The sequence below is a fragment of the Leuciscus leuciscus genome (genome assembly GCF_965113295.1).
Source record: "Leuciscus leuciscus genome assembly, chromosome: 2".
Taxonomy (NCBI): domain Eukaryota; kingdom Metazoa; phylum Chordata; class Actinopteri; order Cypriniformes; family Leuciscidae; genus Leuciscus; species Leuciscus leuciscus.
In genome coordinates, this window is record NC_138726.1 from 17,050,296 (window position 1) to 17,071,208 (window position 20,913).

At 41.8% G+C, this 20,913-nt stretch overlaps 2 protein-coding genes and 1 long non-coding RNA gene across 5 annotated transcripts in view; 1 reads left to right on the top strand and 2 right to left on the bottom strand.

The window, feature by feature from the left end:
- LOC309484770 (receptor-type tyrosine-protein phosphatase delta) overlaps window positions 1–20,913 on the bottom strand; it is a 666,889-nt gene that overhangs the window by 256,086 nt on the left and 389,890 nt on the right. The gene's annotated exons all lie outside the window — the stretch shown is intronic.
- LOC309493141 lies at window positions 1,826–2,347 on the top strand. Its single transcript, XR_014203814.1, has 3 exons — window positions 1,826–1,863; window positions 1,899–2,023; window positions 2,184–2,347. It is a non-coding gene; the product is annotated as an uncharacterized lncRNA (long non-coding RNA).
- On the bottom strand, window positions 10,621–19,847 carry LOC309492979 (uncharacterized protein; the record flags this gene model as incomplete). The annotated part of the gene is made up of 3 exons (XM_082162007.1): window positions 10,621–10,662; window positions 18,280–18,998; window positions 19,121–19,847. 3 exons carry the CDS (start codon window positions 19,845–19,847, stop codon window positions 10,621–10,623), a joined length of 1,488 nt encoding a protein of 495 aa, XP_082018133.1.

Sequence of the window (20,913 nt, forward strand, 5' to 3'; positions counted from 1 at the left end):
TAAAACTACTAGCCTAATTAATATAAATTGAAAACATTATTATAGACAAGTAAACAGTCATTAATAAAATAAGAAGAAATAATCAAATGAGCAAAAACACAAATAAATACAATATAACAAAGGTACTAATGAAATAAGCAGTGCTTTTCAGTTTTTTCAGGAAGGTCTAACTAGTTTTCAGGTACAGAAATGTAATAAAGTAAGCAAATGTAAAATAAAACTGCATAGTCTTCACTGTAAATTAAACATCCTTGTTAATTAATCCTTATTGTGATTGTGATTATGATTGTAAACAGTTGAGAAAGTAAACACATGTCTCTCCTTGATGTCTCTCTCTCTCTCTCTCTCTCTCTCTCTCTCTCTCTCTATCTCTCTCTCTCTCTCTCTCTCTCTCTCTCTATATATATATATATATATATATATATATATATATATATATATATATATGTAAGGAAAGTATTCAGACCCCCTTACATTTTTCACTCTTTGTTATATTGAAGCCATTTGCTAAAATCATTTAAGTTCATTTTTTCCTCATTATTGTACACACAGCACCCCATATTGACAGAAAAACACAGAATTGTTGAAATTTTTGCACATTTATTAAAAAAGAAAAACTGAAATATCTCATGGTCCAAAGTATTCAGACCCTTTGCTGTGACACTCATATATTTAACTCAGGTGCTGTCTATTTCTTCTGATCATCCTTGAGATGGTTCTACACCTTCATTTGAGTCCAGCTGTGTTTGATTATACGGATTGGACTTGATTAGGAAAGCCACACACCTGTCTATATAAGACCTTACAGCTCACAGTGCATGTCAGAGCAAATGAGAATCATGAGGTCAAAGGAACTGCCTGAAGAGCTCAGAGACAGAATTGTGGCAAGGCACAGATCTGGCCAAGGTTACAAAAAAAAATTCTGCTGCACTTAAGGTTCCTAAGAGCACAGTGGCCTCCATAATCCTTAAATGGAAGACATTTGGGACGACCAAAACCCTTCCTAGAGCTGGCCGTCCGGCCAAACTGAGCTATCGGGGAGAAGAGCCTTGGTGAGAGAGGTAAAGAAGAACCCAAAGATCACTGTGGCTGAGCTCCAGAGATGCAGTCGGGAGATGGGAGAAAGTTGTAGTAAGTCAACCATCACTGCAGCCATCCACCAGTCGGGGCTTTATGGCAGAGTGGCCTGACGGAAGCCTCTCCTCAGTGCAAGACACATGAAAGCACACCTGAAGGACTCCAAGATGGTGATAAATAAGATTCTCTGGTCTGATGAGACCAAGATAGAACTTTTTGGCCTTAATTCTAAGTGGTATGTGTGGAGAAAACCAGACGAAAACCTTCTCCAGAGTGCTCTGGACCTCAGACTGGGCCGGAGGTTCACCTTCCAACAAGACAATGACCCTAAGCACACAGCTAAAATAACGAAGGAGTGGCTTCACAACAACTCCGTGACTGTTCTTGAATGGCCCAGCCAGAGCCCTGACTTAAACCCAATTGAGCATCTCTGGAGAGACCTGAAAATGGCTGTCCACCAACGTTTACCATCCAACCTGACAGACCTGGAGAGGATCTGCAAGAAGGAATGGCAGAGGATACCCAAATCATGGTGTGAAAAACTTGTTGCATCTTTCCCAAAAAGACTCATGGCTGTATTAGATCAAAAGGGTGCTTCTACTAAATACTTAGCAAAGGGTCTGAATACTTAGGACCATGTGATATTTCAGTTTTTCTTTTTTAATACATGTGCAAAAATTTCAACAATTCTGTGTTTTTCTGTCAATATGGGGTGCTGTGTGTACAATAATGAGGGGAAAAAATGAACTTAAAGGGGCTATATGTAGTTTTCAGCGGCCTCTAGTGGTGATGTTTCAGATTGCAACCAATAAGTTTACAAGCGAGTGCTCGTGCGCATGCTCGAACTCATGAGCGAGCACTCTGGGTACCGGCCAGACTGAGACGCAACACACCGGAAAAAGCATCACACAGCATGCTGGAAACTCAGGTAAACTCCCACTGCAACGTTACAATAATAGGCTACTTTTATCAGCTTGAGGTTGAACTAATGCTCCATGCTCGTACCATGATAAGTATGGAACCCTAGCAACCTTGCCGAATTTTGCCACTGCAAGCACCACTTCACATTTTCTTCAGGAAATGTACATTCTAGGTTTGTAGATAAGGTTTCTCCATGATTCAAATGCCCTGCCGATGTTGATCCGTGTTTTCGTCCGAAGTTGATCCGATTCACGTCTGGCCTTACGAGCTTCAGCAGAAAAAAACTTGTTTTTTGTTTTTATCAATATGTGGAGTTTGTGTTGGAGTCTGTGTTGTGCTGGGATCAGGTCGTTTCTTAGTGTTATCATGTCATAAGTTGCAGTGTCGTCGCTGTTGAGTGCAAAGTCAGTAGACGAGGCGAGAGGCTCGGGAGCACATGTCACGTCACTGGATTTCGTGGTAAATCCGACCCGGCACCTTCACATAAAATTAAGAATTCTTGCTTTCCGAGGTAATGGCAAAACCTGCAAAGGGGATCATTTTAATGTGAGATTACAACCCCTTCACACACAGGCAATAAAAAAAGGATTCATTTTAGTAGAACAACTACATACAGCACCTTTAAATGATTTTAGCAAATGGCTCTTCTCTAACAAAGAGTGAAACATTTAAGAGGGTCTGAATACTTTCCGTACCCACTGTATATACCCTATATACAGATATACCATTTCCCAAATTAATGGAAACATTAGCATAACTGGGTAACTTCAGTAAAGCCTTATTTTGGGTGATGTACAGTATGTTTGATTTTTCAGTTATTTAGTCCACTTGAACCCCATCTCTTTCTTACAATCGACTACAAGCCCACATTCAGATCTGCCTCGATCCGATCAACAACCTACACTAAGTGACAAAACATTTTTTTTTTGTAGCGTCTGGACCAATCAGACACACACAAATTATTCATTTATTTAATGAATAATCCAGCAAACTCACTCTCCTAACAAATGCCTGTGAAACTTCCCCCAAAAACTAACATCCCAAATGAAGCTAACACACTGGCAAAACTCGGTGTCTTGTTACAGGACATACTGAGACTGATAAGAGTTTTACGACCAAAAGGAATTTCCAGAGAGCCGCAACTCTCACTTAAATTCTTGCAGAGGAGGAGAAATAAACCCTGTAATTCTATATATTCTATCACTGATTCTTGAGAGTCAGGACAAAACACGTTTTAAAAAACTTTTTTTTTAAATACACACTATATCAATTAGAGTTATATGTTTCTGCAGAGAAAGGTCTTAGCTATTTAACCATGTAAAGGAACAGGTTCTAAATAAAAACACATTTTTAACAAATAAACATGTTTCCCTTCAGAACTGGATTTGTGTCAACTCCGTCAGACACACTAAAAAGTATACAATTTTAATTCTTCAAATCCAACAAGAATCTAAAGTTCTGAAGTATATGGTAATAGTGTTTAGTTACTCTGATAAGTAAAACAAATACAATATATAAACTTAAGTTGTGATTTCACACTATTCTGAAAACTCAGATTTCTAAATATTTGCATTTTCAAACTTTGATTTTAATTTCAATATTGTAAAAACAAATTCCTTAAATAAATAAAACATAAGAGGATGTAGATCAGATGGTCCTTTATTACAAAAACAACATAAACTGAAGGAAGAATATTTTTTTCCCCAAAAAATTTTACAAAAACATACAAACATCCAACGCTGTTGATGAAGATCTGACGGTGTTGACGAAAAACTGACGGTGTTGACGGAAAAACTGACAGTGTTGACGGAAAAACTGACGGTGTTGACGGAAAATGTTTGAATGTTTTACCTCCGATTTGTAAAATGTTCACCTGTTTGTCATGATATGTTCTGACAATAAAGAGTAGTTTAAAACCACAATTAACGCTCTGGTTTCTACAACTTTCATTTAGGAGCAAAAATCTGCCTTTAAACTTGAAAGACATTTATCGTGATAATTATCGATATCGACTGATATAAAAAAAAGATCGTGATAATTTTTTTTGGCCATATCGCCCAGCCCTACACTGGCTTCTCATTTCTCTATCTCTGTCTCTACATATATAAATATATATATTAAAGTGCTGGCAAAGTTACACGTTACACAATAATAAGTAGACCACTGCCTGCCCATTATCTACAAGTCAGATACGTATGGTTAAATAATGTAATGCATGCTATGTATGTGCATTTATGTGTAAATAAAACCCTGAAATAACAGTTTAACCCTTCACTATATTCACAAATAATATTATATTCGCACATTAAGAGGTTATTGGTGGATTTGTCAACTCCGTCAGCTTACAGGTCAACTCCGTCAGACATAAAACCTGACGGAGTTGACATCTGATGGAGTTGACGTAAGGGCATGTATTTTCCTGCCAAAACATGTATTGTACACTGCAGCTAGGTAGTTTATCATCAGTTGCTAGATGTCCCAATAACCTCACTAAAATGCTGAAATTCAATCCACTATGGTTTTAAAAAAAGTATCTTAACAGAAAGATGGTATTGACATGGTGCAGCTGTGACCATAGGAATATTGACATTGTTTGTCTAAAATATAAAAAAAATTAAAATGTACCAGAGCATGTGTGGTAGTGCTGCATTCACCACAGGCAGGGAGATGAAAAGGGGTCCTCAGGGATATAGCTGACCATGCTATTTCCTGATTTAAAGAGCTTTATGAAAAAATCTGACGGAGTTGACAGAAACTGAGGACACAACTTTAATAGGCAGATTTTTATAGAAAATATCGTTTGATGTTCACTCCATGCATTGTTTTTTATATTTATACCCCTTATTTTTTATTTGATATATATGTTTTCATAATTATAGAGCTTTTTAAAAGTTTTTTGGGATGGTTAATATTGTGACCTCTTGCTGAGGACAAGTGCAATAACATGGACCTTCTAACCACAGACCATACATTTAAACAAATTTTCCCCAAAAAGATAAAAAGGGTTATTCTAAAAATCAGATAGGTATATAGAATTCCTTTAGATTTAACTTTGTAAGTATGTCAATCATGATGAATTTCTTAATTTTTGCTATAAATTAGACTTTTCTATGTGGGACATGTTTTGTCCCGACTCTCAAGAATCAGTGTCTATATATAACCACTTGAGAAATGTGTAAACATGTATCTAATTTTCCCATCTCATGATTTTCCTTTTATGTGGTGTGTTTTTGTATTCTTGTAAACTCTATTGGGTTAATGTTTCAGACTTTGCATACTATGGTCAACTAAAATCATATGTGTGGCATATTTCGTCTCTATAAACTCCAATCTTCGTCTCCGATTTGTCAATTTACATTTCATTTTGCTAACTTTGTGACGCATTAGTATTATAAGAATCTTAAATATTCTTTTCTTAAACACCCAATGAAAGTACATATTCAAATGCCCTGCTAGAACACAATGGGTCGTAAAATTTCCCTCCAAAGGGAAATATTTTCATTGGCTCACACACATCCAGAGGTTGTGCCATCTTCACGCTTTAAAGTCACTGATCAGCTCTTAGCTCTCGCTTAGTCCCTTTCTGAAATGCTGACGTGAAGATGATGCTGAACTAGAAGCTTCTAAGGACCCACCAAGCTTGTGCCAGGCTGCGGCCTTGTCTTTCCATTCACCAAATATACTCTGAAAACCACTGGTTCTCTCTCATCAAGACCACATCAGAAAAGATCAACTGGAGCCTCAACAGATTGCATCAGGACAGTTTCATTCAAATGGGCGAGACATGCAAGTATCAAACTTAGTCTCATTATTTGATGCATTAAGTATCCTTACCCCTTTAAAGAAGGGCGTGTTAGAACAAAACTGATGGTTTGCTCAAGGCTGTTGATCTGCTGAATTTCAAACAATGCTATAATTTCTTGCTTTCCTGTATTCTGCTTCAGCTCTCTCTTTCCCTTGGTAAACTGTATGCATGTATGTGTGTGTATGTTAGAGTAGTTTAAGTGTTTAGACTAGTTAATAAAATCTTGTTCATGTCACACGTAAAGTTGTCCGTGTCTCAAGCTCATAAATGGAGTCACTAATCATTTAGATCTTGGTTACTGCTCTTAGTAGTACTGTAAACTAAGAAAGACATTTCCCATACCCCGGAATTTTACATTTATTCGAGTAGTTAATAAACAATTAATCCTGAGTGTTCACGAGACAAAGAGGTTAATTGATTGTAATATTAATTTACGACAGTAAGTTAATTATACTAACTGATCCAAATATTCATAATCAATTATAACCAGTTATTATTGATTATTAATATTTCATAGAGCTAATTTGCTACATTTTATTACTGATAATCTGTTTCATTCTGATGTACATCCCAATACAGAAGAAAACATATGTCGCTACTTCCATTTCATTGCAACTTCAACAATGAATAAATAGTTGACAAGCTGCAGTTTAAAAGTAACTTCAGCACCAATCTGCTCCTGAATTACTCAAACGGTTCCTTCTGAAAATCTCGATTTAATTTTAATTTTTTTTTCTCAAACATCACACAACTGACGTTTCATAATTTTAATAGTATCTGTCATTATTCATAATCAACCTCCTGAGTAAAGCCCTTCATGCTGACCTCATTTAGCCCTGATACAGGTACCTCATTATGATGGTGACCTGAAATGTTTCATAAATCAGATTTGGAGATGAGAGAGTCTGACTGGTAGCCTGCTCCTGTCAGAAACAATAGAACAGAAAACATTAACAGTAAAGGAGTTTGTGACAGAAACTCATCTTACATAATTTTTCACCATTTCCTGTTACTCTTTATCTTTTGCTGTCTTCAGAAGCTTCAGATATTTATCAGTATGCCTTAATTAAAACTAGAACTGACTTGAGCCAGACGAGATACTGGAAACAGAGTGAGACAGAAAGATGCCAAACAGAGGGGAAAAAAGGTAAGGTAAGACAGGAAGATGAGAGAGCAAAAAGTAAACAGGAGAAACTGAGTAAAATAGAGAGACAGTAAACAAGATAAAAGAGGAAATGGAGAGATATGAAACTGAGATATACAGATACTGATATACATTTTATAAGACTGTGACGTGAAAACCAACTATGGTAACCCGTACTCGGGATTTGTCCTCTGCATTTAGGAGCATGTAGGTGTCCTCTACACACATTAGGAGCAGTGAGTAATGAACACACACAGTGTAAACCGTGGACACACACACAGAGCAGTGGGCAGCAATTTGCTGTGGCACCAAGGGAGCAATTAGGGGTTAGGTGCCTTGCTCAAGGGCACCACAGTCGTGAGTATTGAGGGTGGAAGAAAGTGCAGTTTCTTGCCGGAATTGAATGTCTGACTCTCTAACCATTATGACTATTATTCTGATGTGCGGAACTGAGGAAGAACTGATGACGGAACAGTTTGATCTTTGGCTGACAAATCAGAGGAAAGGGCAGTTTCATTCCCGCCCACGTGCAGAAATGGAATATTCAAGCTGTTTATAATTTTTTATACCTGAGAACGAAAAACGAAAAATCAAGCTGAATACTTGTTTTTATTTTTTTGGGGGAAAAAACTATCGTTTTTCTACTTTCAATATTAAATAAAAAAAAGAATGAACATGGTACACAGACCAAACAGTAAACTAGGTGAGACAGGAAGCTAAAAAAAGGAAAATAAGATACACAGGAAACAGAAATGTGAATTTGGGAGAGACAGGAAGCTAAGAAAAATAAGAAATTGAGATACAGAGAAAAAGTCTCTTGTTACGACTGTAACCATGGTACCCTGAAAAGGGGGAACGAGACACTGCAACATGGTGATTGATGCTTTGGGGAATGCCTCCAGTGTGACCGGTACCTGAAAGCATGTGTGCAAAACATCAATCTCGATTGGCCATAGTAGGACAGTGACGTCATAGGCGTGTCGGCTTAGCTATAAAATGGATGCCAAGAAAGCATGGTGAGTAGGCGTGCCCGAGGTATGGCAATGTGACACAGTGTCTCGTTCCCCTTCTTAGGGAACCACGGTTACAGTCCTAACGGGATACATTCCCTTTCGAAGTGGAACTCGCACGGCGTCGTGGTTATTGACGCATCTTAAAAACAGTGTTAAAATTCACAGTAGCTGAAGAAGTGGGGCGCGTGCAGCAGAATAGCCCATCTTCTATGCTGTTTTAGGAAAAAAATCTAATAACATTATTAGAATATTTAATAACAGATTTAACAGAAATAACATTCTGTGTAGACATCAGATATATGAAGTGGGAACGCGAAGCGCGATACTGCCCAAATTCCTAAAAACTGTGTCAAAATTCACAGTATTACTTAATAGCACCCTATTTCCATAAGAGGGGGCTAGGAGACTGACTTTTGGATAACACAGGGTGAATAAGATCTGCAGCACATAAACAGATATATTCATTGTTCTTTCTTTTTCTCTTTTTTTTTAAACAACCTCTTGAACCCCAACCCCCAGTTGGAATAGAATTAAAATAAAGCCGAAACAAAACTACAAAAGGGAACTTCAGTGCTTTCAATCACCCTCCTGAGGTCACTTCTCTGCTTAGTGTGAGGCTACTGCTTAGAACCCCTAATCCTCGGAGGTGGGGCTCTAGCATCCATGCTCTCTTTCTGAGCCTGGCGCCAGCTGGGTCCAGTGACAGGTTCAGATGGGGGGACAGAAGGATGCCGTCTGCGGCGAGGGACGTACGGTCAAACACCGGTGACTTAATCCTCACCTCCCTGAACTTACGGACCACCATCTCAACGGCAGACCCGAAAAGCCCAGCAGTCTAAACCGGGGCATCAAGAGCTGCGTTTGGCCAGGGCCAGGGCCGGGCGTGCTAGTGCGTCCCAGGGCCAGTCGCGTTTCCACTGTCACTTCCGGGGCTTGATCGGGGCTTACTCGAGGCAAACGGCCAGGATTTTCTGGCCCATCGAATACCTTGGTCCAAAGCGGGCCAGCTCGGGCTAGAGGAGTGGTTACGAACAGAGGCTGGGTTTACGTGAGTCGGGAGATGGCAGCGCCGGATGATTCTGTCAGCATTAAAGACTTTTAAAATAATTTACCTCAAAACTCACTTTCATGTTTGAATGCCTTCTGTTTGTGTTCCGATGTGGATTCTGATCACCGTATAAGGTAGAAATATTTATATGCAATGCAAAAGTCTATGCACGCTAACCATTACCATAGTAAACATAGTATATATGAACACTTAAAGAAATCAGACAAATCATAAAGGCTATCACAATCATGTTTTTATTTTATCTGTCAGTAGCCTACGACTATCATAAAATAAAGCAACTTTCTTTTCGGGAGCTTCTTTAACTGAAAAGATCTGAAGCCTACTGCTAAAGCTCCTCAGGTTGTATTTTTGGTGGCATATTTGTAGAAATTATCATTCTTTCTAAATGTAATGTAAATATGTCCTGTAACTACCAAATAAATAGAAACAGCCTTGACTGAATAAGTAAGTGTGTCCTCTTTCTTTTGTGAAATAGACTTAACGGTAATTTAGTGTGACTAATGTGCAATTTTGACATTCATAATGATCAATGTATCACTTTTTATTGTAAACCTGTGGTAAAACATTGATGCTTGGGTTTTAAATATTCAAGTAAACAACAAAAATGCCAGCACACGGTCGCTTTTATCGTTTGTTTTGCGATCACGCCGTTTCCAGTGATGTCTTTCTGATTAGTTTTCTGATAAAACTTGGTGAAAAGATGGGTTAGTGTGATGTTGTTCCAGAGAGGGGTGTTATGGGCGTGTTTTAGTGGAGCGCTGTGGAGCCCTGCAGTGGAAACGCAGCAGATTTTGGGCCCGGTGCTATAGGCCCGAGGCTATTAGCCCGGCACGGCCCGTTTAAAGCCCTGGCTCGCACTGGCCCGACAGTGGAAACGCGGCTAATGAGGAAGGATCTCTTCTTCTCTTTTAGCCCCGAGAGGTTAAGCCACAAGTGCCTTTCCGTGGTGACCAGCGCAGCAAGGGAGGGGCTGATGGCACTGGTCGCCTGATCGGTTGTTTAGCGGAGCCCCTCGATCTCAACATGAACCACACCCCCTGACACATCAGCGTCCTTTAGCAGGTCTGCTTGGTACGCTTGCAGTACAGTGATGGTATGCAAGACACCGCCAGCCTGCCCAGATTATGACCCGCCAGGAAGAACAGGATTGACCGTTGGCCAAATCCATCTGCAAACCACACATGTGCAGACGACGTGCAGCCTCGGCAGCTGCGGGTCCAGCACCGCGAGGTGCAGATGCCTGGCTCTCGTCCCCCGAAAACAGAGCCAGGTGAGAGCGGAGTTTCTTCACTCTGCTCCAAGGCACATCACACATAGCTTGTGAGGATCATTAGGTGTGATGAACCTCTCGAATGGTGGAGCACACTTTCTGAACTTGCGCTCACTCATGCTTAACTTTTTTTTCCCCACACGCACACACAGACAGACGGCTTCCTGAAGGCAATGAAAACTGAGAAAGTGCTTTCTATGCGCTCCTTTTATAGCTAAGCTGGCACGTCTTTGACGTCACTGTCCTACTATTTCTAATCAAGACTGGCATTTTGCACACATGCTTCAGGTACCGGTCATGCTGGAGGCGTTTCCCAAAGCATCAATCACCCTGACGCAGTACGAGTTCTACTTTGAAAGGGAACTGAAAGAAACAAGAAGTATAGAGACAGGAAATTTGGTGATACAGGAAGCTAAGAAAAAATAACAAACTGTGGTAAACATGAAGCTGAGAGAAACAGGAAAGAGAAGTAGCTAAAGAAAAAAAAAGTTGATACACAGAAAACATAAACAGGAAGCTGAGAGCTTAGTGTGACAAAAAAAATGGAGTTACACAAAAACAGAAATGGGAAGTTGAGAGAGACCAAGCTTTGAGACACACTGGAAACTGTGTGAGAAGAAACAGACAACCAAGTGAGACAGGAAGTGGATGCAATGTGTGAGATGAGAGAGAATGGATGTGAGTTTTTTCTCTGTGAATGTGTTTCTAGCATCACCCACACTGAACTCTAGCCATAAAACCTGGTGCTTAATGACCTGCATTTTCTCATAATACTAATATGTAATATGTCACAGAGAATGGAAAGGCTATTACACACACACACACACACACACACACACACACACACACACACACACACACACACACACACACACACACACACACACACACACACACACACACACACACACACACACACACACCACACGGATATATCCTTGACACTGATTATCACTACATTGATCTACAATACACCATCATCCTCCATTTAATTTTTTTTCGCTCAACTAAATCCATATCCAGGACACCATTTCTCTAGCTGTGCCATTACCAGCGATTTCATGAAAGCCTGTTAACAGACAATGTGCAAATCAATTTCCTTTGACTTTGTCACGGGGGCCTATTTGAATGGGTCCCTGAGGGGCTCTCCAGTCAAAAGTGGTGTCCCGTTCTGCAGTTCATGGTGTGTTCTGATCCTTCGAAATTTTGAAGGAAATTGGTAGTCATTAAACTGAAGAGGGAGTAAAACAAATCAGACCTGCTCTGATGTGAAACAATGAGAATATTTGTTGTCAGATGAACCAATGAAAGATGTCTAATTTATCACTCTGCTATGAGAAGATTTTAAACATTTCAGTTTGAGCAGACTTTATGGAAGTAAAATAATGACAAATGTTTTTAAAACAAAAAAGCTTGTTGAATTGCACGACTTGAAAAAATATGCATTGCATTAAACATGCTTGCACTTTAATGCATTGCATTTTTAGGGCTTGCATTTTTATGGGCTGAAATTCAACATGGTTGTATGTTTAAGCTGTGAATATTTCAATTCAAAACATTTCACACACATTTTCATTATTAAAAATTCAATAATCCATATTCACCTTTCAGATTTCACTTCCAAAATATTCATTATGTTTAAAAATACAACCTATAATATTCGACAGGCAATTTTCGGTCCATTTTATTTCGCTTGACAAATTTGCTTCCACAAATTCAGTGGTTCAAATTCGACAGAAAATTCGACATTTGACATCCGAGAACAGCAGGGATATCAGTAGATTGCCGATTGATAATCTCCATAGCTGTTAGTTGACCTCACCAGCAGGAGGTGCAAGCGGCTATTGATGCAGAAAACTATAGAGCAACGGGTGAGAGAGCATTTTTTATGCGCAGCTTGTCATTTATGTACGGCTCTGTAAACGCTGCTCCATCTGAAAGCACTGTGAGTTTGAGTCACTTATAACGTGCATTTGAAAAAACAACACGCGTCAAACATCTTTCCAAAACATGAGAAGCATTTATGAACCACTTGTTCAACAACAGACAACATTTAATAACATGCATTTACTCCAAACTCACTTCATAACGACAGTTGAGCATCCTTCTGTGAGATGATGTGTCTTCTTACACAGAATAAGGCAGTCGTGTATTTATAAGTCATGTTTAATCAAAGCGTTTCAATCTTCTGTTTATTCAGCTACAGCGATAGGGATTTCCTGGAATGATGCGCATTATTGTACTTCTGCAGCGGGGCATATTTATCGTGTTTGCATGAGAGCGCCCTCTGGCGTTCAAATTGGACAGTATTTACTACCAATCAGCCACACTCCACTGACAAGCTGCGCATAAAAGAATTGCAGCCTTTGCCAAATCGCGTGCGGTTTTATTGCGATTAATCGTTCAGCCCTAATATATATATATACATTACCAGTCAAAAGTTTGGAAACGTTACTATTTTTAATGTTTTTGAAAGAAGTCTCTTATGCTCATCAAGCCTGCAGTTAAAAAAACAACAAAAAAAAAAAACAGTAATATTATGAAATATTATTACAATTTAAAATAATGGTTCTCTTTTTTAATATACTTTAAAATGTAATTTATTTTTGTGATGCAAAGCTGAATTTTCATCAGCAAGTACTCCAGTCTTTGGTGTCTTATGATCCTTCAGAAATCATTCTAATATGCTGATTTATGATCAATGTTGGAAACAGTTGTGCTGCTTAATATTTTTTTTATAACCTGAGATACTTTTTTCAGGATTATTTGATGAATAAAAAGTTAAAAAGAACTGTATTTATTTAGAATATAAATCTTTTGTAACAATATACACTACCGTTCAAAAGTTTGGGAACAATAACTATTTTCTTTTTAAGAAATTAGTACTTTAATTCAACAAGGATGCGTTAAATTGATAAAAGGTGATGGTAACGATTTATATTGTTAGAAATGTTTTTATTTTGAATAAATGCTGTTTTAATGAATACATGCTGTTAACGTTTTACTCATCAATGAATCCTGAAAAAAGTATTCCAAAAAAATATATTAAACAGCACAACTGTTTCCATCATTGATAATAACTGAGTATCAAATCATCATAATTATTAATATTATTAGAATGATTTCTGAAGGATCATAAGACACCAAAGACTGGAGTACTTGCTGATGAAAATTCAGCTTTGCATCACAAAAATGAATTACATTTTAAAATATATTAAAAAAGAGAACCATTATTTTAAATTGTAATAATATTTCATAATATTACTGTTTTTTTTTTTTTTAACTGCAGGCTTGATGAGCATAAGAGACTTCTTTCAAAAACATTAAAAATAGTAATGTTTCCAAACTTTACTTAATGGCTTACAAGCTTAATGGACTAATACAGTTAAATACTGTAAAAGACCAAACTCTCAACTTATTGGGGATGTAGGCTATATTAGATATAGGAACAGGCAAGCAGAGTCAGAATATGAACGTAACGCGCTAAGTTTCATGCTGAGCGATTCCCAGTGAAATACTGGCATAAAGTTTGCTTAACACTGGATATTTGATATTCGCACATTTAGGGACCGTCTCTTAAAGTTCCCATGACTTGCTACTTTTTGTAGGCTTTAATATAGTCCTTAGTGGTCCTTAGTACTGTATCTGAAATCTCTTTCCAAAAATTCAGCCTCGGTGCAGAATTATAGCCACTACAAGCCAGTCCCAGAATGAGCTTCCTTCAGACGGGCCGTTTCGGTGTCTGTAGCTTTAAATGCTAATGAGGAGGAGAAAGGCAGCACAAGGTGGAGGGTGGGTGTGGCCTTGACCATCTTGCGCAATGGTACCATGCATGTTTGTTTACGTTGGATATATTGCAATGGCACGAAGACACGCAGTCGTTCAAGCATTTCAGTTTGACCCAGAATCTGATCCAGATCGAGAAGCAACGGATGAAGAAGTTGCAACTCAGCGGCTCCAGCAGGACGTTTCCGAATGGTTAGTTTAAAATATTATGTCTGGATACTGTACTTTATTCGGATGGTTTACAGTTATCATCATGTAGCTAACGCGAACCTACTATTGCCTTTTCATGAGAGATCTGTAACGTCTGTAATTTATCTTATTACAATTACATCAAGCTCTGCGATCTTGAAATGCGGATATCGCGCGCGCCATATAACCAACAGGGAAACGGTTATCCAAATAACAAAGAAATGTACAACACTCGCGTTACAGTATGTGTAACTTGATGCTGTCTACCTTTACATTAGCGCAAGTAACTGCATAGCTGCATAGCTAATGTGACAGCCACATTCTACGTGTAACAAGCTAGGTAACCATAAACAGTAAAGCAACACACGTATATATAATTTGTTGACTTACTTGTCCGACGTTCAGCAAGCCCAGCTCTGTATTGACCATTCGATGTTCATTTGTACATCCAATTATTGAGCAATTATTATGCTTCGCTCGCTCAAAAGCCATGATATCTCTCGTGGACAAACTAAAATCGCGCGCGCGCGTTCTACTTCCTAGCTCATTTTCTCATGGGCGAGAAATATTCTCTGGGCGGGCAAAGCAGAGAGAGGGGAGGTAACATTTCTCCTTATGACGTCATAAGGAGGAGATTCAAGATCAGCCCGGTTGAGCTTCCATTTTCTCAAAGGCAGAGAAAAATAGCAAAAGATCGATTTACACCGATTACATTTTTTTGAAACTTGGGGACCATATACAGGCTAGGGGAACTCATATTAATGTTAAAAAACCTCAGAAAGTGGAAATTTCATGTCATGGGACCTTTAAGTTAAATACGACATTGGTACACATGTTTCTAACTTAAATAGCATTTGAAGAGAATGACTTGGAGTCATAAAATCAACAGTAAATTGTTCATGTAGGTGTCAGGCATGATGCACACCTTTTAGATAGTTGATATTGAAATAAATATGAGATCATCCGGTAGGCCTACTGAAAAGATATTTTGACAGTTTGACAGATTTGACCGTTTATTTTATTAAATATCGAAAATTGCCTGTCGAATATTATAATTTGTATTTTTAAACATAATTAATATTTTGGAAGTGAAATTTGAAAGGTGAATAATGATTTATTGAATTTTTGTGTGTGAAATGTTTTGAATTGAAATATTCACAGATTAAATATACAACCATGTTGAATTTCAGCCCATAAAAATGCAAGTCCTAAAAATACAATTCATTAAGTAGTGCAATTCAACAGGCTTTTTGTTTTCAAAAACATTTGTCATTATTTTACTTTCATAAGACTGTCCATGCTGGGCCACTTGCAATTCTTTCTTAGGTTGTTTTTACAGTAGAGCTTTTGGTGCGAATCGAGTCCTTAGATTATCAGAGTTAAATTCGCTTGTTTGGTATGAAAATATTTTTCTGTACACGTCTGCATGAAAACTGGTCTGGGATACGGTTATAATCATATTAATCCTGGTGATAATAATTAGAGTTGCTGCAAAGGATTGGTAGTACTGCAAAATTGTCTTTCTTGTTATTATTGTAAGTTGATCTTAATGTAAACGCTTAATCTTTCTCCTGGAGATTGTCAAGGCAGTGAGTAACCTGACTGTCCGAGGAATAAAACTGTTGCTGAGTCCTTTGGTGTTGGCAGGAAAAAATAGTCACAAAATGTGACCATTTAGTCGCAAAACGCAACCATTTATTTGCAATCTGGAGCCCTGGCCGACGGATGGAGTTAGGCTCCAATAATTATGTCTGTTGTTTTTACAATGTGCTGCAGTGACTTTAGGTCTAAAGCATTGCAATTTCAAAGACAGTGATATCCAAACCTCATCAGAGCTCTCTTCGTCTTTTTCAACCTGTGTCATCTTCACAGCTCTATGATATTGTTTCTAATATGAAGCCCTCATTCTGTCCTTCTGATGTTCTGCCTCATATTTTTAAAGAGGTTTTTCAGCTTTAAGTCCAGTCGTTACGGCTATTACTAATAGCTCCCTAGCAAATGGAGTTGTGCCAGCCACTTTTAAACATGCTATAGTCCAACCGTTCTTGCTGTATTTTAATCCTACTTGATTTAAGTGCAGCATTTGACACAGTAGATCATGACATCCTTTTACAAAGACTTAATCATGTAGCTGGGTTTCAGGGACCTGTGCTGAAGTGTTTTTTTTTAATTTTTTTTTTTTACTTTTTACTGTTAATGTAGGGAAATGTTTCTCATCTCATGCTGAAATCCCTTTTGGCATTCCACAGGGTTCCATTTTCCGGGGGGAACCCCACCAAAAAAAAAAAAAAACGTACACAGATTTCGACAGATTTGTGAACAATATTTGAGAGAAATAGGCCTTTTGTGTACATAGAAAAAGACTGAGTTCAGCTCATGAAAAATGGGGGCAAAAACAAAAGTGTTGCGTTTACAATTTTGTTAAGTGTATATATATATATATATATATATATATATATATATATATATATATATATATATATATGCTTCCCCTATAGGTCATATTATTCAAAAACACAACTTATCATATAATTTCTATGATGATGATAATAATAATAATAATAATAATAATACATTTATTTTGTATAGCACCTTTAAAAGTTGCTTTCTCAAAGCAAAAAAAACAATATAAATTAAAACTCATTAAATACAGAGCAAACACACAAAAATAAACGTCTCGGTTACTGATGTAACCCTCATTCCCTGAAGGAGGGAATGGGAGACGTGACGACGTAATTGGGATCACTTCAGGGAGCTCTATCAACTTCGAGTGTCTACAGAACGAGCCAATGAACGTCGGCGTGCGTGAATCGCGTCACGCGCCCCCGCCCCGCAGCGCGGGTATAAACAGGAAGCGGGCGCACGCACACATTGTTTTTCGCTGAGGAGCCGAGATTTGTGACGGCCATGCAGCGATGGTCAGCAACGGTGGCGACGGGACGTTACGTCTCCCGTTCCCTCCTTCAGGGAACGAGGGTTACATCAGTAACCGAGACGTTCCCTTTCAGTCGCTCACGTTCAACGTAACGTCGACGTGACGACGTAATTGGGATCCCATGGAAAACGCCACGGTTGCTGCCACATCCAGCGCCCCACGCAAGATTCTCAGACCCCCAACTGCAGGGGCGGAAGACCTGCGTAGAGGGAGTTTAACTGCTGTGCCATTATACCCCACACAGTGAAACTCTTGGATAACACTGGGAAAGCGTACCTTTCCAGGGGAAAGGACGCTGCGGAGCCACATCCTGCCCGAAGGGAGGTAACATGTGGAGAATACACATACGGACTGGCCGAAGGGGCAGTGCAACATATGGAATGTCACTGGGGTGGCTCCACCCGAAGGGGGAGACTACACCGACAGTGACGGCAGAGCAGACTCTGCCGAGGGAAAGACACGGGCTCACCGCAGGGAGCTGGTCGTGGAAATACACATATGGGATCGCCGCAGGGATCATCACATATGGAACCCAGCCTAGCACAAGTTACACAAGCATACGAGCACTAGGCCTGGCGTTGGACGCTCCGCAACGTCCGACTGCCGAAGGGGTGCGGAGGAACTCACAGGGTTCGCCAATTGGGGAACTCCACTGGAGCAAAAAGCGCACGTATCCATTCCTAGGAAGGGAGTGGCCCAGCAAGCCGACACTAGAGCGGGAACTTCGGTGTTACCGGCTAGTTGAAGCGAGCACACAGGAAGAAATCGGCTCAACACGTAGGCTATAAAACCTAGCGAACGTGCGATAGGTGTCGCCCAGCCCGCAGCTCTACAGATGTCTGTCAGCGAGGCGCCGTGTGCCAGCGCCCAGGAAGAAGCGACACCCCTAGTGGAGTGGGCTTTCAACCCGGGCGGGCAGGGCACGCCTTGGGCTTCGTAAGCCAAGGCGATGGCATCCACTATCCAGTGGGCAATCCTCTGCTTGGAGACAGCCTTCCCCTTCTGCTGGCCTCCGTAACAGACGAAGAGCTGATCTGAGGTCCTGAGGCTTTGCGTTCTGTCCACGTAACCTTGAGCACGTATCCGGGCCGGGGTCTCAGGATGACGCGAGAGTTATCCGGGCCAAATTCTAGGCACGATTCGTCGACCGAAAATGCATGCAGGTCCCCTACCCTCTTGATAGAGGCCAATGCAACCAGGAGAACTGTCTTACAGGACAAGATTTTTGACTCAGCTGATTGCAAAGGCTCAAAGGGTGGTCTCTGAAGTGCCGAAAGGACCAGAGACAAATCCCAAGAGGGTATAGAGAGTGGGCGAGGAGGATTCAGTCTCCTCGCTCCCCTCAGGAACCTGACGATCAGGTCGTGCTTTCCCAAAGACTTACCATCAACAGCATCGTGATGTGCGGCAATAGCGGCAACATACACTTTAAGGGTGGAGGGAGACAGCCTTCGCTCCAGCCCTTCTTGCAGGAAGGAAAGCACGGCTCTGATCGAGCAAGATCGGGGGTTCTCCTCGTGAGAGGAGCACCAGTCAACGAACAGGTTCCACTTCAATGCATAGAGGCGCCTCGTAGAGGGGGCTCTAGCGGAAGTGATGGTGTCAACTACCGCGGGGTGTAGGTCACCTAGAACCTCCGCGTCCCGTCCAGGGACCAGACATGGAGTTTGCAAAGGTCTGGACGCGGGTGCCATAGGGTGCCCCGTCTCTGAGAGAGTAGGTCCTCTCTCAGAGGGATGGGCCAGGGAGGGGCTGTCGCGAGGAGCACTAGTTCCGGGAACCAGGTCCGGTTGGGCCAATACGGCGCAACTAACAAGACCTGCTCCTCGTCCTCCCTGACTTTGCACAAGATCTGTGCAAGAAGGCTCACTGGGGAAAATGCATACTTGCGAAGGCCCCGGGGCCAGCTGTGTGCCAGAGCATCCGTGCCGAGGGTCCCCTCGGTCAGGGAATAGAACAACTGGCAGTGAGACGTGTCCGGGGCGGCAAACAGATCTACCTGTGCGGTCCCGAAGCGCCTGAAAATCAGCTGGACCACCTGGGGATGGAGTCGCCATTCTCCCGGTAGCACCTGCTGCCGTGAGAGCTCGTCGGCTGCACGGTTGAGCAGGCCCGGAATGTAAACGGCACGAAGCGACCTCAGATGCTTCTGACTCCAGAGGAGGAGATGGCGGGCGAGTTGTGACATGCGGCGGGAGTGTAGACCACCTTGGCGGTTGATGTACACAACGGTCGCCGTGCTGTCCGTACGGACCAATACGTGCTTGCCTAATAGCAGCGTTTTGAAGCGGCTCAGTGCAAGACGTACTGCTAACAACTCGAGGCAGTTGATGTGCCAATGCAGTTGAGGCCCCGTCCACAGACCTGAAGCTGCATGCCCGTTGTACGTGGCCCCCCAGCCGGTGGCAGAGGCATCCGTGGAGACCACAGAGTGCCTGGACACTTGTTCCAGGGGAACACCTGCTCGCAGGAACGAAGGGTCCGACCACAAGCTGAGAGTTTGGCGACAGTGCGGAGTCACTTGGACCCGGCACGAACCGCTCTGCCATGCCCATCTCGGGACTCGATCGTGGAGGCAGTGTTGGAGCGGCCTCATATGAAGCAATCCGAGCATCATAACCGCGGCTGCAGACTCCATATGCCCCAGGAGCCTCTGAAAAAGTTTCAGTGGTGCTGCTGTTCTGCATTTGAGCGTGCTCACGCAGTTCAACACTGACTGGACACGGGCCTCGGTCCAACTCCATACCGAGAAAAGAGATCCTCTGCCCGGGGGTGAGTTTGCTCTTTTCCCAGTTGACCCGAAGCCCTAAGTGGCTGAGGTGACTGAGCACCATGTCCCTGTGTTCGCACAACTGCTCTCTCGACTGGGCCAGAATAAGCCAGTCGTCGAGGTAGTTGAGGATGCGAACACCACGCTCGCACATGGGAGCAATGGCCGCCTCTGCGACTTTTGTGAAGACGCTGGGCGACAGGGCCAGCCTGAAGGGTAAGACCTTGTTTCTGCGTAAGCATCTTGAACGGTAGCCTGTGAAGGGACCGATTCAGGACGCGTAGGTCCAAGATTGGTCGTAACCCACCACCTTTCTTGGGTACAATGAAGTACGGGCTGTAGAAGCCGGTCTTCATATCGGCTGGAGGGACCGGCTCAATCGCGTCCTTCGCCAGTAGGACTGCGATCTCTGACCTGGTGACCGGGTGAACAGAATGCCCTTGAAAGCAGGGGGGCGCCGGGCGAACTGAATCGCATAGCCGAGTCTGATGGTACGGATGAGCCAGCGAGACGGGCTGGGAAGCGTTAACCAGTCTCCCAGAGACCGAGCAAGCGGGACCAACGGCACCACAGACATACCCGGGGTGGGGCAGCGCGGCGGAATGCAGGGACCCGACTCGGACAGCACAGCGGCCCGAAGTGGGGTCTGAGTGTGTGGTGCAGCACATACCTGCTTCCGTCGAAGGGCAGAGTGAGTGTGCGGAGGCGTCAGTGCGTCCAGGACACAGCCACTGCTGCCTGCTGGCGATGAAAGAGGGGCTCGGGAGTGACAAGGCATGGCGGCGTCGTCGACTGCCAAGCGCGCCCTCTTGGGGCCCGGAGGTTTCAGAAATTGCTCTTTTTTTTTAAATGTGGGCGCAACAAAAAGAAAAGTAAACAAAAGATTCTCCGCCCGGCCCTCCACCGGGGGAAGGAGTGGCGCCGTCGCCATCTC